This window comes from Sturnira hondurensis, unplaced genomic scaffold (assembly GCF_014824575.4).
Source record: "Sturnira hondurensis isolate 20B ecotype Veracruz unplaced genomic scaffold, ASM1482457v3 Scaffold0007865, whole genome shotgun sequence".
NCBI classification, from domain to species: domain Eukaryota; kingdom Metazoa; phylum Chordata; class Mammalia; order Chiroptera; family Phyllostomidae; genus Sturnira; species Sturnira hondurensis.
This window is the reverse complement of record NW_028080496.1, coordinates 3,110,682-3,127,405: the sequence shown is the minus strand read 5'-3', so window position 1 is coordinate 3,127,405 and position 16,724 is coordinate 3,110,682. Positions and strand designations below refer to the sequence as shown.

Genomic DNA, 16,724 nt, shown 5'->3' with positions numbered 1-16,724 from the left:
GGGTGACGATGGAGACAGCGGCCTGCGCCTTACATCTGCGCTCTGCCGTGTGGCAGACACGGGACACAGGAGACAGTGAGGTGTGGCCAGTCCACACTGAGATGTGTCTCCATGTAAAATGCACACCAGATTTCAAACTCTCAATACAAAAAATAAAGAATGTGCACTATTTCATTACTGTTTTTATATTGATAATATGTTGAAATGATAATATTTTTACTATAGTGAGTTAAATAATTATTTAAGTTATTAAAATAAAATTCATTCTTCAATGTAGCTACTGAAAAAGCTTAAATTACAATACATATGTGGCTCACAGTATATTCCTACTGGACATTGGAATCACACTCTCCTGTGCTGCAGAAGCTGGGAAAGAGAACAAGGACAGCGTGCCCAGAACACTGAACTGTATCTAGGCCAGGTTAGTCCTTCAAGATCTAATCTTTTTAAGGATAATCTCTGCCTATCTTTTTACAGTCCACTCAGCTTGTAGAAGTAAATATCCAAAGGTACCTGAAACTCCGACGTGCTGCTCCGCAGCTGGCTCACGTTCGGTAAGGACCCGCCGTGGTACTGTGTCAGGCGCAGCTGCTGAAGCTTCTGAAACTGAACCTGGAAACAAAGAGATGGCGAGACTTTGAGAGAGGCCAGCAAAGGCCTGGAGAGAGCCCCAAAGTAGGCTGTGTGGTAGTGACATGGCTCAAGAGTGAGTCTTGGTTTCAATTTCTTCTCTACTTAAAGCCGCCAGGTTTCCGGTGCTTGGTGGTTTTTGATTAGTCTATTTTTGGAAAGAATTTACCCATGCTCCAAATGTTCTGTGTGCCATCATGGTAGACACTCTTGCAAAGTCTTTTGAGTGCATACGTGTAGGCGTGCAGGCACAGCCTGCAACAGCAACAGAGAATTTCTGGAAGAAAAACTAAGCCCCTGTCTATGACGGCGCGACACACCTGTTCCCCCTCCCCTGCTCTTTCCCAGTCACTCCCCTGTACGTGTGAGGACTGCGTGGTGGTAATCACAACACAGGTACAACCCTAAGCCTTTTCCATATGACACAATTGTATTTGATGGCAACATAATATTTCTTCTTCTGAATTATCTCCAAAGGACACATTCCAAAGAATGATTACTAAGTCTCTGGGTACAGGCCTTTCAATGGCTCTCGGCACACACGGCCGGAATGCTTTCCCACGGGGCTCAGCAGTGTACACATGAGAAAACCGTTTCATCGGAAAGCTCGGCAACACCGGGTACGATCTTTAACTGGGGTGAGGGAGGAAGCCGACTCCGCAGGTATGCGACGGTGTGCCATGGCTTCAATGTGACTTTCTTCGCAAGTTCTTCCTTGCTTCATTTTCAAAGGCAATAAACTGGTTATAGCTCTTGTAAACCCCCAAGTGGACCAATTTGGCCTTTAAGAGTTCTCTTTCTAAAATAATAAATTACCTCTGTGGTTATATAACCCCTGGCACTTATAATTCACACTGGGAAGAAAGGATGGAAGGGAACCCCGAGGCAGACTTTTACCCTTTCACTACTCTTTCTCTTTGTCTTATTAAAACGAATTACCAGATTTGAGTCTCTGTTGCCCGCCTCATCTCTAACCCTCACCACGGCCACCGAGGGAGCCGGCATTGTCCCAGTTTACAGACGAGGACTCCCAGACTTCGGGGAGCTAAGAGACTGGAGCAAGGTCACCAAGCTACAGGAAGCCAAGCAACGGCAATCTAACTCAAGATGCACATTCTTTCTTATTTCTTCCATATTCTTTTCCTTTTTTCTTTTTGTTTCTCCCTCAATAATGATACTATTTACAAGCTCAGAGAAAAGTGAGGTTTGTTTGACCAAAAGCAATGATGAGCCTATGAAGCTCTCTGACTTTTTTGTTTTTGCATTTATGATGAAAACTTTCAAACATATACAAGACCCCATCTAGCCATCTTCCAGGTTCAGCAATGTTCCCAATGTTCCCAATGTTCCATGTCTAATCTTGATGCATCTTTTTCAACATGCTTCCCCAAAAGGTAAGGACTTGTATCTCTTTGGAAGTTTGGAGGTATACACTCTCCTCAGACCCACAGAATCTGATTTCTTGAACATGCTCCCTGGGACGTGCTCTGGTCGACACCCAGACCTGAGCGTCAGAGCAGAGAAGGACGTGGCAACAGAGCTTTCCCACCTACCGGCTGAGCTGTAAGAACCGAGTCTCAGCATGTAACCTTCACGTTCTCAAAGCACTTCCCTGAAGCATTTGACTCTGTATCCTTCAAACGTTTTAGATGAAATTCTCACCCTTCTTGATCTAAAGCCGTTGATTCCTTCTTCCATCAACCCGTCCATCGTAAGAACTCTGAACTGCGGGGTCAGGTGCTATGCCGGGTACTGGCCTATGAAGATGAATACGTGCCATGGCTCCTGCCCTCAGAGTTCTGGCAAAGGCTTCAGCTCTGACCCCACAGCCTCGATCAATGCTTCAGCCGAGCTGAGGGCCCCCTCGCGGTCTCCCACCCACATCTGCTCTCCCTCCCGAAGTGTCTATTTCCAGAGCTTTTAGAGACGGGTGCCCTGCAGTAGAAGGAGCGCTGAATTTGGGATGAGAAGACCTGGCTCTGTAACCTGGAGCTGCCAGGAGACTGGGCAAATTATTCAGCTCCTACTTCCCAAAGAAAGAACAGATGGGAGAGTGGTAGGTCACATGGAAAGCTCTGGATGACTTCTCAGAATATCATTATTGTTGATATTTTCAACTACCTCCTAAACCCTTGAGAGGTTTTGACAATTTCCTTTTTTGAGACGTAGAATCACTGAACCAAACAGAACCTCCAAGACTGTCTGCGACACTGTCACCCTTACTGATGATGAAAATGAGGACCAAAGAATGGTTCGCCTGAGGCAGAGGCCGCAGACTGATGGGCCATAGGCTATGTTTAGCCTAGAGAGTTCTGTTTGAGCCCCACAATACTGACCCACTCAATGTTTTAAATTTTCACTTGAAAATTGAGAGGCTGTAAAAACCTGGATTTCCAGCTTCTCTTCATTGAGAGCTCAAACCACACTGGACCCGTATTCTTACGTGGCAAAACACCTGGGGCTGAGGAGTGACGGCCCCCTTAGCCACACTGAGGTTCTCCTGTTTGACCAGCTCCTCATTGCACCTTATTATCATTCCCCCACTAGGGCCTGTGATTGGCTACCCTTCACATCTCATTCCCAACCCCTCCACCTGTTTCCCTCACCTACCTTACCCTGTAACTCAAGTTAGCAACCACTAGAGTTTAGTTACACACTTCAGTGGAGTTTCCTCCAATGTCTGTATGAAATGAGATCTAATCCTCACTAGTTTCTTTTTTAAAAAAAAGTATCCTAGCCCTGGCTGGCATAGCTCAGTGGATTGGGCATGGGCCTGAGAACCAGACATCGTGGTTCGATTCCCAGTCAGGGCACATGCCTGGGTTGCAGGCCAGTTCCCGGCAGGAGATGCATGAGAGGCAACCATACATTGACATTTCTCTCCCTCTCTCCTTCCCTTCCCCTCTAAAAATAAATAAATAAAGTCTTTTTAAAAAGTATCCTAATAGGCAACACAATCCCAAACAAAATCCTAGCAGGCCTTTTTATAGAAATTGAGAAGATAATTCTAAAATTTATGGATATATAAACAACCTAGAATAGCCAAAGCAAGTTAAAAGAGCAAGGTTGGAAGACTTAAGTTACCTCATTTCCAGACTCAGCATACAGCTGCAGTGATCTAGGCAGGGTGCCACTGTGAGAGAAGGGGACGTATAGATCAACAGAACCAAAGAAAGAGTCCAAAAATAGGCCACAGATACATGGCCAATTGATTTTTGACAAAAGTGTCACAGCAATTCAGTGAGGAAAGAGAAGTGTTTTCAACAATGCTTCTGAAGCAGCTGAATGTGCAGACACTCGGTGTGGCCACCGGATTCAAAGCCCAGCTCTACCACTTACTGACCATGCAACCTTAATTCTGAAGCCTCAGCTCGCTCATCTGCAAAATGAAGAACATTCTAGAAACCTACTTCTAGAGAACTATATGAGAAACCTACCTGTGAGAACTATATGAGATCATGAATGTAAAGAGATCAATACAGTGCCTGGTGAAAAGCTAATGCTCAATTTTTAGCCCAAACCTAGTCTTTCTCGTCTCCTCTCTCTACTTCTCTCTGAGAGACCCCACTGCTCCATAACACAGGTAATGTTTGTTTGTTTTCATCTAAAAATAATGTTTTCCCCCAAATATTCAAGCCAAATCAATGCTCCAGGTCGATGTGCCGAGTTTATCCTGAGGTTTCTCAACACTATACACATTGTCCTTCAGAGCCGAACTTCTTGAACAAGTTCCCAGCCCTGTCTCCATTTTCTCCCATTCATTCCTCAGTGCCTTACAACCTCCCTTCCAGCCAGCAACCGGTGAATGCAGTGGCTCGCACCTCAGTTACCAACGGCCTCCACATGACTAGTAGCCCAAAGGACACATCCTTAACAGGTTAGACCAAGTCAGCAGCACTGATCACAGCTGGTCGACATTTTCTCCTCTTAACAATCATCCTCCCGGCTTTTCTGTCTAGTGGCTCTCCAGTCTCCTTTGCTGGCACCTCCCCTTCGTCTTCTTCTCTCCCTCTTCTTTAAATGGTGAAGCCATTTGGGCTTCTCCTAGGGCCTCTTTAAAGCCCAGTCTACATAGCAGGGGTCACAAACTCAAATGCCTACAGGTGCCAAGTATGGAAGGTAACAAGATGAAGTGAGCTCGAGTCGCTGTGAGGAACACTATAGGGAGTGGTAGGGAGTGTGGCAAACTGAAGAACACACAGCTGCCCTATCTAATGGTGGCAGCTACTGTTCAGCTCCAGGTAACCACTGCCATGCAGAAACACAGGGTGAGTATTGTCAGATAATCTCATTTTTTCAAAACAAGCCAGAGTTCATATTTTAGTGTAAAATCCCAATATTCACTGTTGGCCCTCATTTTTTGAAAAAAATACACGTCTGGGTGCCCCACATTAAAAACATGTCACAGGGTCAAATTAGAATTTAGGCTACCAACTTGCAAGATGTTTTCTAGACATTCTTCCCAGGCAGCTGAATCTACTTTTGCAGCTACACACCAAAGACCCCACATTCCTATCACTAGCCAGATTCCCCCCCCCCAGCTCCAGGACCCCTCCCCAACTGCCTGCTGGACCCTCTCTACTTACATGACTCAGTGGCACCTCCAACTCAGCATCTCTCGACACTGAAGAGTCTGCCCCCTCCTTGCTCCTGTCAGTGCTCCCTCTGTGCAGAGGGGACCCTGACATGGCTCACGTCAGAAAGCAAGGGAGCATCCTCGAGTCCTCCCTCTCAGTGCCATCGCCACATCCCCAAAAGAGTGCTACGACCTCCAAACAGTTTCTCTGCCGCCGCCTCCTCTGTGCCAGCCGCCACTGTGGAGCTAGAGGCGTTCTTTGAAAATGCAAAGCTCTGCTGGTTCGACCCCTCAGTGACTCCCCATAGTTCCTAGGATCAAGTCCCAGATCCTGTCTCTACAATCTGACCCCTGTGAACCCCTCGTCTCTAATCACCCTCTTTGTCCCCTTGACGAACCTCTGTTCCCTGTGCTGGAAACATTCTCTCCCCCTCAACACACAAACATATATTCTCAATGCCTTCCCCACTCCCACTCACCATTTGGGTCGCTAGTGGAGGTTGGGACTCCCCACCATACACTCTGCGAGTCCACCTGCTTCCCCTTGTAATATCCATCCAAGTGTGTCCCTACTTGTCGAATGAATGTCTTTCCCATTAAATCCTAAAACCCATGAAGAGACTGTGATTTGCTTGCTCACCACTGTATCCCCAGGTTCCATCCTCACCTCTGGCACCTACAAGGGACTCGTTCAATAAGGATTTGTGGAACAAACTGAGATCTTTGAAGCAACATACCATGTCTTCTTCACCTTCCCCACGCACAGCCCCCCACCGCCTGTCACCACAGTGGGCGCTCCAGTACTGACAATGAAGGAACAAAGGAACGGCCTCTGTCCAGACAAGCCTGCTTCCACTTCCTTCCCTCTCCTTCCCATCCCAGGGGCGACCTCCTTGCATTCTCTTCTCAAAATTTCCCCAGTGTTTTCTGATAAGGAGGAACCCTAAAGCTGGAATGAAAAATTCTTCTACTAGGCAAACAGGATTTAACTCTAGCACTTGAAGGGTTAGCTGTGATTAGGCAGAAAAGGTCTGGAAGCCCAGCACAGGCTCAGAGAGGAAAGAGCACCTAGACTGATTGGCGATGTCTGCCATGGGCTGGCAATGGAAAGTCAGGGTGCCCGCCATCCAGCTGCCAATAAACTACTACATGGATCCTTCTCCATTTGGAATCTTCGGAGTGTTGGAGGTTCACAGGCATGTGCTTGGGGATCTAACAGTTCTCTAGAGTGTTCGTTCTCTGCCGTGATTTATTATGAAAATAATCCTTAAAATTTTAAATAAGCCAATATTACTAGGCAAACTCAGTGTTATCATCTGTCTTTGTGTTTATGAACACAGTAGAGTCAAGGTGTAGTACCTTACTTGCATTCCACACAGGGGAAAAGAAAACAGGCAAAATTAAAATGCAAGTGATGCTCTGGACCAGGTGAAGGGCAAAGTGGTATCATCATTTTGTAATAATTAGAATAGAGACAAGAGGTGGCTGAATTATCATGTGGGGCACAAATGACCAGGTTTGCTAAATTCAAGAGACTCTGAGCTACAGGGATTAGCACTATATCCACATAGGGAGCTCCAGTTCAGTCCGACAAAGTAGCCTCTGTCCCATAAATTAATGTTAATTGCATATGAATTGTCTTTTTAACTTTGAATTTACTTATATACTCACTTTGGTTTATGTTTGTATCACAGCTATAAGCAAAGGACATTCCATACAAGCTTATGTTTGAACGTAGCTGAGGAACAGAATCAAAATTCATTGTAATGAACGCTGAGGATCTGTGAAAAATCTTTGCCTTTAAAAAAGTCTGCACTTTAGTCATGACTTGATCTGCCAGGGATGTTTGTTTATTTATTTACTTATTTATTTTTAGAGAGAGGGGAAGGGAAGGAGAAAGAGTAGAAGAGAAACATCAATGTGTGGTTGCCTCCCATGTGTCCCCCACTGGGGACCTGGCCTGCAACCCAGGCATGTGTCCTGACTGGGAATCAAACAGGCGACCCTTTGCTTCACAGGCCCGTGCTCAATCCACTGAGCTACACCAGCCAGGGCTGTCAGGGATGTTTTAAGGAGGATTCACAAACTTAGTGAAAAACTGGATCAACTCTAGGTACCATATTTTGCTGTGTACAGTGTGTACTTCTTTGCCCAGATGTTTGAGGGAAAGATACGGGTGCGCATCATACTCGGGTATAATAATGGTTATCATGCTCCCATGTACAATGCACACAGATCTGCAGGTGCGCAGTATGCACAGGAGTGTATTAGACACGGCAAAACACCGTGCGCAGACATAGAGAAGGCATGTATTTGTACACACACAACTCGTTTATCTAAACAACACAAAACAACACAGGCCCAGCATTAACCCTCAGCTTTTATCCAGTCATTCCCCGCCATGTGCCCTGAGCTTGTCATGCTCATCCCTGACTCTAACCAAGGTCACATGGAAATGCCTGTGGACACCAGGCAAGTAATAAATGAATGAAGCTAGTCAGGACGTGGGGAAAAAATTTTTTTTTCTTGAAAGCCAGCCTTCTTTATCTACATGTTTTTTCTGAGTGTGACAGAAATGTAAGCACAAGACTATTTTCTGCTTTCCTCCCAACTTCACTCCAAGAAAACACCATCGAAAAGATGACAAATGGCAAGTGACACCTAGCCTCAGGTTGTGAGGGGAGGGGTGTTCCCTGTGGCCAATGAGGAGAATTCCCGCTCCGTTCGAGGGGGCGCTTGAGGCCACCCAGCTCCGGCCAATGGCTGTCATATGGGAATTCAGAATGAGTGTCTCCCAATATTATAATTATATAGAACACAATATTATATATTCATACCCAAAGAAATGTTTTAGATATGTAGAAATAGATATATACATATATATAATAAATTTCTGTAAAATTTTTCGGTTTTCTGTGATCCCTCAATTAAAAAAATTCTGACAAGATTCAATGAGTTTTCCCCCAAAACTCCTGTGCTGACCCGCCCCAAAAATGACAGCGTCCGCAGCTCGGGCAGCCGGCACCCGCGGGTCGCAGCTCTGCCCCCCGCGCTCCCTCCAGCCGCCTCCCGGCCCCAGCATCCGCGTCCTCCCCCATCCTCCCCCATCCTCCTCCATCTTCCTCCATCCTCCAAGGTCAGCATCGGGCTCCTCCGGAGAGGCCCGCCCGCCGCCCCGCAGCCCGCAGCCCCGCGCCCGCACGGCCGCGGGCTCTGCATCTTCCCCCGCCCCGCCGCACAGCGGCCCCACTCGCTCGCGCCTGCCCCGGAGCCCCCTCAGGCGCCGGCGATGCAACTACGCACCTTGCCGCTTCTCGCGCAAGACCCGGCGCCGAGCCCAGGAAAAGCGGGCCGCTCAGGGCACCTCAGAGGAGCGGAAAGTAGGGGAGGCGGTGCCCAGATGCCGGCGGCCCGGGCCGGCCCCGAGCACTCCCCCTCGAGGGCGGGCGGGACTCTGGGGCCCGCGGCCCCGACGCCCGGCGGCCCCGAAGGGCTCCCGGCGGTGGACGCTCGGAGCCCGGAGGAGACGCACGGCGCGCCGCCGGGCTGCGGGTGATTTCCTCCGGGCTCCGCGTCGCCCGCCCCTTCAGGCCGCCCTCGCCCCGCCGCCTGCCTCGCCCGCGCGGCTCCCACCCACCTCCCCGCACGCCGGGCCCCGCGATGTCCCGCCGCCGCGGCGCGCCAGTGTCCACGGGCGGCGGAGCGCTGAGGCCGCGGCCGGGCGGCCGGCCCCGCCGCCGGGCGCCGCCCCGCCTCAGCCCCGCCGCCGCTTCGGGCCCGCGACCTCTCACCCCACGCGCGGGGCCCGCCCGCGCCCGTGGCCGCCCCCGCCCGCACCGGCCCGGGCCCTCACCCGCGACAGGGTGAGGTCGGTCATGAGCTGCTCGAAGGCCCGCGTCTCCTCGGCCTGCCGTTGCGTGTGCAGCGCGATCTTCTCACTGAACTTCCGCGGGTTGGCGCTGCCCGAGCCCGGCGAAGAGGCCATAGCGCCGCCGGGCGCCGGCGGAGGGGAGACAGCGGGCGCGGGGCCCGCCGCTCAGCCCACCCTTCGGTCCGTCGGTCCGCAGGCCGCCCAAGCAGCCGCCCGAGACCCTTTCTCCGGCTCGACCCCACAGAGGAGCCGCCGCGGCCGCAAAGCCAGTGAGCAGCCGGGAGCGCGCGAGTCTCTTCTACGCCCTGGCCCCGCCCCTTCCCCCGCCCCGCCAGCCGGCCCCGCCCCTGTGCCTCCCGCTAGGCCCCGCCCGCTGGCCCCGCCCCCACTACGGTTCTGGATCCCAGGGCTTCCCCGGGCTCCCCACCCCGCAGCGCGCAGACCGACAGGAAACCCCCCTCAGCACAGCGAACGGATCCTACACGTGGGAGAAGCTGGTCGACTATTTCACGGAAACGCCGCACTTTGGGACAGCCAGACTTCTGGATTCACGTTATAATTTTAGAACAGTTTTAACATGGGGGTGAAAATGAGGGGACTTCGGTTTGAGCAATTCTCTCCCTTAGTTTTCACACTGGGGCCCTCCAGCTCTTATTACGCTCCCTCCTTCGATTCGTTTCGCTGACTGTCTGTCTGCTCAGGCCCACCCAAGACAAAGTTACTCAATCGGGATCTTTTTAAAATCATCTCCTGATTTGCACGCAGTTGAGACACCATTCCCGCCCTGGTGCAACCCCTTCGCTCTCCTCAACCCGGGCTCCTTTTCCAGGTTCTTCCCAAGTCTCCCTGTGGCTGCGGGGCTCTGCTCCAGTTGGATGTCATCCTCACCTTTTACAGCCAGCCCGTCCACCTCAACCTCTCCTTTTGCCGTTCAGAAGCCACTCGGTATAAATGCTGGCGTGCATCAAGATGTCCAGGACAGCTGTGAAAGTGTCTGTGCTTCATAAATCAGAGATATGCAAAAGAGTGCAGAAAATAACAGTAACACTCCATGCCCTCCACCATCAAGATGAAACATATCAAAACATTTTGCTTCACTTACTTGCTATTTAGTAAATAAATACAAAATTAGACATAACTAAAGCCCCACCGTTATTATTCTCCTTCCTCCCTAGAGATACTCACTGTGCTCAAGTCGGTTCATTTCGTTCCATACCTCTTCATGTTTTTTACATTTTTATGACATGTGGTGTATGGACCTACCCACCACGAATGGAATACCAAATTCTGTTTTTAAATCTTGCAAAAATGACATGCTGATTACTCTTTTGCAACTTTTTTCATTTACTATTGTTTTTCCAGATTCATTTGTGTTGACTCATTTGTTTAGCTACTGTGTGGCATTTCATTATGTTTTAATCATGTCTCTTACACAGCAACTAGCTGGATTTTTTTAAGAACTTAACGTGACAATGTATCTCTATTAGCTAGAGTTGAGCTTGTTTTAGTACAATTGATTTTTTCTGTTTCATTTTGTGCTCTTTACCACACTTTTTAATACTTTTTAAAATGTATTTTATTTTTAGAGAGAAGGGAAGGGAGAAAGGGAAACAGGGATACGAGACCAAAATATGGATAGGTTGTCTCTCGCACGCCCCCAGGTGGGGAAACCTGGCCAGCAACCCCGCATGTGCCCTGACTGGGAGTGAAATGGCGACATTTTGGTTCCAGGTGGGTATTCAATCCACTGAGCCACACCAGCCAGGGCTGTATATTTTATTTTTTGATTTTCTGTTATATTTGGGGGAGTTCAGTTGCAGAGAACAGAATTCATTCTTTGTAGTTTAAGTACAACAGGATTGTTTTCAATAAGGTTTTGCAGGGGAAGGGGGCGCTAAAGAAACGAACTCCAAGCCGAATGTTCAGAAATGACTTTGAGAGCTATGCCGGTAGAACCAGGCCACCAGAAGAGCCCCTGCCTCTTCTAAAATCTGGAAGCCATCTGTTGAATTGGAAAGCTGTCACTAAACTTCCCAGCTCCCGAACCACACAGCTGCCGCCATAAGAAGCCACTGCAGAAAAATCCAGACAACTCCATACTGGTCTCCACCGATACGTGGCTCTCCCTCACTTGTACCTTACAAATCAAATCAGAGAGGAAATGTAACTGAGGAGCCGAAATTGCATCCAGAATCCTACTGCAATAACATCTAGGAAATGTGATTGTAGTCCTTCAGCTCCTGAAATATATAGTAAGGCACAGGAGGATGCCGGAATGGGTGCTAACCTAAATCCGCCCTATTCATCCACCAACTGACCAGTGCAAGCATCTATCATATCTGCATTCTACTGCACTGAAATTTGTCTTAATTTGCACATGTCCCCTATCGATTTGGAAGATGCTCATTCCATTTCTACTTTTCTTAGGATTAACCGAATCATTTTAAAATTTAATTTTAAGTCAAATAAATACATGTGCATTGTTTAAAAAGTTGCACATGATCTATAATTTTAAAGATGTAATCCCAGCCTTGGCTGGTGTGGCTCAGTGGATTGAGCAAGCAGCCTGGGAAACTAAAGGTTGCTGGTTCGATTCCCAGTCAGGGCACGTGCCTGGGTTGTAGGCCAGGCCCCCAGCAGGGACATACAAGAGGGAACCACACACAGATGTTTCTCTCCCACTCTTTCTCCCTCCCTCCCCCTCTCTAAAAATAAATAAATATTAATATTTTAAATTAAATTTAAATATTTTTCTAAATTGTCATTTAATTTTATGAAATATTTTTAATAAACTTTTATATAAATGTTCTTAAAAACATAATTCCAAATTTCCACTATAAATAAGTTTATTGTGCTGTTTTTGTGATTTTTTTCCCTTCAATTTTTGATAGTCACTACTCATTTTTTAGTATGGCAAAGGATGCTCTGGCTATTTTGTGTCCCCGTAAAAATACAATTTTTCTTGCTCCCATTCTTTCAATGTAGTTAAAATTATAATTTGGGGTATATTAAGTATTTTCTATAGTTCCATTTTTGCACTTTTTAAAAAGATTTTATTTATTTACCTTTAGAGGGGAAGGGAAGGAGAGAGGGAGAGAAACATCAGCGTATGGTTGCCTCTCATGCATCCCCCGCTGGGAACTGGCCTGCAACCCAGGCATGTGCCCTGACTGGGAATCGAACCGTGATCGTCTAGTTCGAAGGCCCACGCTCAATCCACTGAGCTACATCAGCCAGGGCACACTTTTTTTTTTTTTTTTTTGGAGTTAAAAATTGCCTCCACTTTGTCCCTGGCTGGGTGGGTCTGTTGGTTAGAGCACCTTCCCAATATGCCAAGATCACAGGTTTGATTCCCTGCTCAGAGCCCAAGCAAGATACAACTGATGAATGCAGAGATAAGTGGAACAGCAATTCAATGTTTTATCTTTATAAAAACTCAATTTAAAAAATTACAAATAAAATTGTCTGTTTTTATTTGCTTAGATTTCTCTCAACCCATTAACAGACCCTTTCGCCAACTCTCTGGTTTATAGTTGTGTTTTCAGCCCCGTTCCTCCCCTCTTTCGGTGCCCTCTTTCTGAAATTCTCTGAAACAACTCAGAATGATATAACTGCATCTGAGCCGCGGGTTTGGGGGAAGCTCCTTTCCCCTCGTCACTGTCCTGAGGGCGCCTTCATCTCCTGCCCTTCACTTCTGCTTTAATGCAGTACATTCTCCAGTAGTTTCCTGAGGGGCAGGGGGGAGAATAAAAAATAAAATCCTGGAGACCATGTGTGCACATGTTTTTATTTTACTCTCAGACTTGGGTTGAGAAGAGTCATCGTAGGAAATTCTTCTTACTCAGATCTTTGCGTCGATTCTCCCTTTTCTGACTCCCGGTGCTGCTGTCGGGAAGGCCCATCAATCGTATTGTTTCCCTCTCCTCTGGAGGCGACCCTCTTTTTTTGAGTGTTGTGTATTTTTGACTGCCCCCCGCCGCCATTCTCTGAGGACTCAGTGTCCTGATATGTGACCTTGAGGACGTGCCTTGATGTGGGGTTTTGCTGCTCCTGTGCCACCCGTATGTGGGCACAAACTGGACACTCACATCCTGTGGTTCCAGGAAATTGTCTTCTTTTTAATAATTTTCATGTTTTGTCCTTCCCCCCCCCCCCCCAGAAATCCTGATAGCTGATGGGTCTTGTAGACTGCTGTCATCTTTTTCTCTCCTATTTTGCTTTGTCTGTTTTCGTTGTTCTATTTGCTGATAAATTTTCTCAACTGGATTCTCCAATCCTTCCGTTCAACTTTTATTTCTGCTCTTATATGTCTAAATGCCCTTTCCTGATTTCAGAGTGTTTCTTCTTTTTTTTTTTTAGATTTATTTATTTTCAGAGAGAGAGAGAGGGAGAGAAACATCAACGTGTGGTTGCCTCTTGTGCGCCCCCAACTGGGGACCTGGCCTGCAACCCAGGCATGTGCCCTGACTGGGAATCGAACCAGCGACCCTTTGGTTCATAGGCCAGTGCTTAATTCACTGAGCCACACCAGCCAGGGCCAGAGTGTTTCTTTTTAAATAGCATCCTGTATTCACTTCATGGTTGTGCTTTAATTGTACGTTATTTTTGTTTTTACATTTTTTCCCACTCCTTGCATTGGCTCTGTTTTGCCTGACTTAATTTTTTTTTTAGTTTGTTTATTTTGGTCTCCACCTAGAGCTATCCTCAAAACTCTGGTGATTCTGACTCTGTTTAAAATTAAGACAAAGACACTAAATATGTATAGATTCCTCATTTCTGGAAACAAAAGTGTTTATATATATTATATATATGTGTGTGTGTGTGTGTGTGTACACACACACAGATTGCTATCTGCAATTTTTTTTGTTTCCTAAGTGATACTGACCACTTATCAGCTGGAAGTCAGGCTCTCATCTAATCCTCTTTCTCCAGCATTTTGGAATGTGTTCCATGGAACATGAGTTTCACAGGTGGCTAACAGGATTCTCTCTGAAAAGTAAGAGGGCTAGCCCTGGCTGGCATAGCTCAGTGGATTGAGCGTGGGCCTGCAAACCACATAATCGTGGTTTGATTCCCAGTTGGGGCACATGCCTGGGTTGCAGGCCAGTTCCCAGCGGGGGACTCACGAGAGGCAACCATACATTGATATTTCTCTCCTTCCCTTCCTCTCTAAAGATAAATAAATAAAATATATATATTTTTAAAAGTAAGAGGGCTAGGACTGCCACCAAATACATTTGGGGAGAGATAGGTCATGAAAGTTAAACAGATTTCTTTCTTTTTTAAAAAAGATTTTATTTATTCATCTCTAGAGGGGAAGGGAAGGAGAGAGGAAGAGAAACATCAATGTTTCTAAGGGCTGCCTCTTGCAGGCCCCCTGCCAGGAAACTGGCCTGCAACCCAGGCATGCGCCTTGACTGGGAATTGAATCGCAATTCCTTGGTTTGCAGGCCCGCACTCAATCCACTGAACTACACCAGCCAGGGCTAGACAGATTTCTTGACTGAAGGACTTTGCAAAGCTTTTTCATATTCTGATGTGTCTTGCCTTGCCCTTAGAATGATGGAATACGGCACTTCTGGAACTTTCTTGTTCACAGAACCCTTCTAGGGAGCACATGCAGGCCCAGAGTTCCACCGAGTTCTGCTGTTCTCCCAACACCCAGTAAATCAACTCTATTTCCTAATAAATGTCTCTAGCATGCACCCCTCTTTCCATCCTAACAACCCCTATCCAGTTCAGGCCACCAACTCTGGCTAATTGAGACCTTAATTGGCTCCCTCGTGAATTGGCAAACAGATAGCACTCAAAGTGGTAATTTGAGGAGAGTTTAATAAAGAGACAGGGCAGAGTCTGGGGGATCATGTGGGACCCCTGGGGTGAGGAAGTGCAGGGACCTTCAGTGATCAGAGCCTGGGGGGACTGCTTGCTGCCCCAGGGGCGCAGGCTCGTGTGGGGAGAGCTGCCTGCCTGGACCCCTGGCCTTCCGGAGGGAGAGGCAGGCACTTCAGTGACCCAGAGTAAAGCCTACCTCACTACCTTCCAGAACTTGTCTCCCTGCTGTGCCTGGCATGGACCAAACCCAGCCAGAAGTTTGCAGCACAACCATTGCAGCGGGGTCATGGTGATGCAGTCCCTGGGACCAGCTTCCTAGGGAACAGACTAGAGGGAGGACAGTGGACCCGGAGGGGCAAACAGAGGAGGCGCAGCACAATCTGTCTTTGCATGTTACCTCGTTCCCTGTCCACCCCCCACATTTCTAAAGCCCAATTCCAACCATCTCTTGGTCGTTTCTTTAAAATCCAACCATGTTCCCTATTATTCTTGGGATAAGATCAGCAGTTTTATTTTTTTTTCAAATTTTTTATTTAATTATTCTTCAAGTACAGTTTTCTGTCTACTACTCCCATCCCATCCCACCCCCCATCCTCCCCCTTCCCTCCCATTTCCACCCCCCTCAGTTGTCATCCATGTATCCTTCATATAGGTTCCTAGCAGTTTTAATAATAGCTCATGAGAGCTGGTTGTTAGCATCTCTTCCCAATTCTCCATCCAGTGACAAGTGACGTCAAGCTTGAAATCAGCAATGGGGAAGTATTTGCACCATGGAATTGACAGAAGTTACTAATCAGGGTACTTGGTTTTTTCTTTCATGGAGCTGCACGTATGAAGATGAAGGCATTTTACTTAAAAATCTGTCTTCTGAACTCAGGAAATGCTCTCTTACAAAAAACAAAAACACAACCATTTTCATTGGAAAAAAATCTTAGAAACAATGCCCAGCACAGTACTGATGAGCACCCCAGCCCCTGGGAACCCAGACCATGTTCCCCTGGGAACCCACACCATTTCCCACTGAGAGTAGCCAGGGCTCCTTGGGAAAGTGATTGACTCCAGGTCTCGGGTGAGAAATGTCATGAAGCTAAAACATCACATGCCACAGAGCAAGGAAGCCACCCAATACAGCCAGGGTCACCTCCAATGACTCAATTGTCACTGGTACTTCTACTGCCCAAAAGGGATAATTTGAGCATTTAAAAAAGATCTACAGTAGCCCTGGCTGGTGTGGCTCAGTGCATTGGGCATTGGGCACCGTCCTGCAAACTGAAAGATCACCAGTTGGGTTCCCAGTCAGGGCCCACGCCGGGGTTCCGGGCCAGGTCCCTGGTTGGGGGTGTGCAACCGCCCCTTCCTCCCTCCCACTCTCTCTCAAAATAAATAAAACTTAAAGAAAAAAGCCCTACAGTGGACTGAAAGACATCAAATATACTAAAAATCCAGTCATATTAAAAACAGCCACCCCACTGGCCACCTTTCCAAGATGTTAGGGAACCTTCTGCTCTGAAGAATGGTCAATAAAGAGCACACATCTTTTCTTGTGTGAATGCTCTTTAACATAACCAAGTAGTTGATGACAAGAAGTTCTTTTTTTTATGCTTTTTAAAAAAATACTTTATTTATTTATCTTTAGAGGGGAAGGGAAGGAGAGAAATATCAATGTATGGTTGCCCCTCGTGCATCCCCTGCTGGGAACTGGCCTGCAACCCAGGCATGTGCCCTGACTGGGAATTGAACCGCGATCGTGTGGTTCACAGGCCCGCACCCAGTCCACCGAGCTACACCAGCCAGGGCTAAGAAATTCTTTTT

At 47.5% G+C, this 16,724-nt stretch overlaps 1 protein-coding gene across 4 annotated transcripts in view; it reads right to left on the bottom strand.

Moving 5' to 3' along the window:
- CRTC3 (CREB regulated transcription coactivator 3) overlaps positions 1 to 9,387 on the bottom strand; it is a 75,760-nt gene extending 66,373 nt beyond the window's left edge. For all 4 annotated transcript variants that reach the window (XM_037053562.1, XM_037053563.1, XM_037053564.1 and 1 more), the window contains exons 1-2: positions 9,060 to 9,387; positions 514 to 612 (exon numbers count right to left, since the gene is read on the bottom strand). In XM_037053562.1, coding sequence (XP_036909457.1) covers positions 514 to 612; positions 9,060 to 9,191 — 231 coding nt within the window. In that variant the 5' untranslated portion in view covers positions 9,192 to 9,387. The remainder of the gene's footprint in view (positions 1 to 513; positions 613 to 9,059) is intronic.
- Positions 9,388 to 16,724: the final 7,337 nt, after the last annotated feature.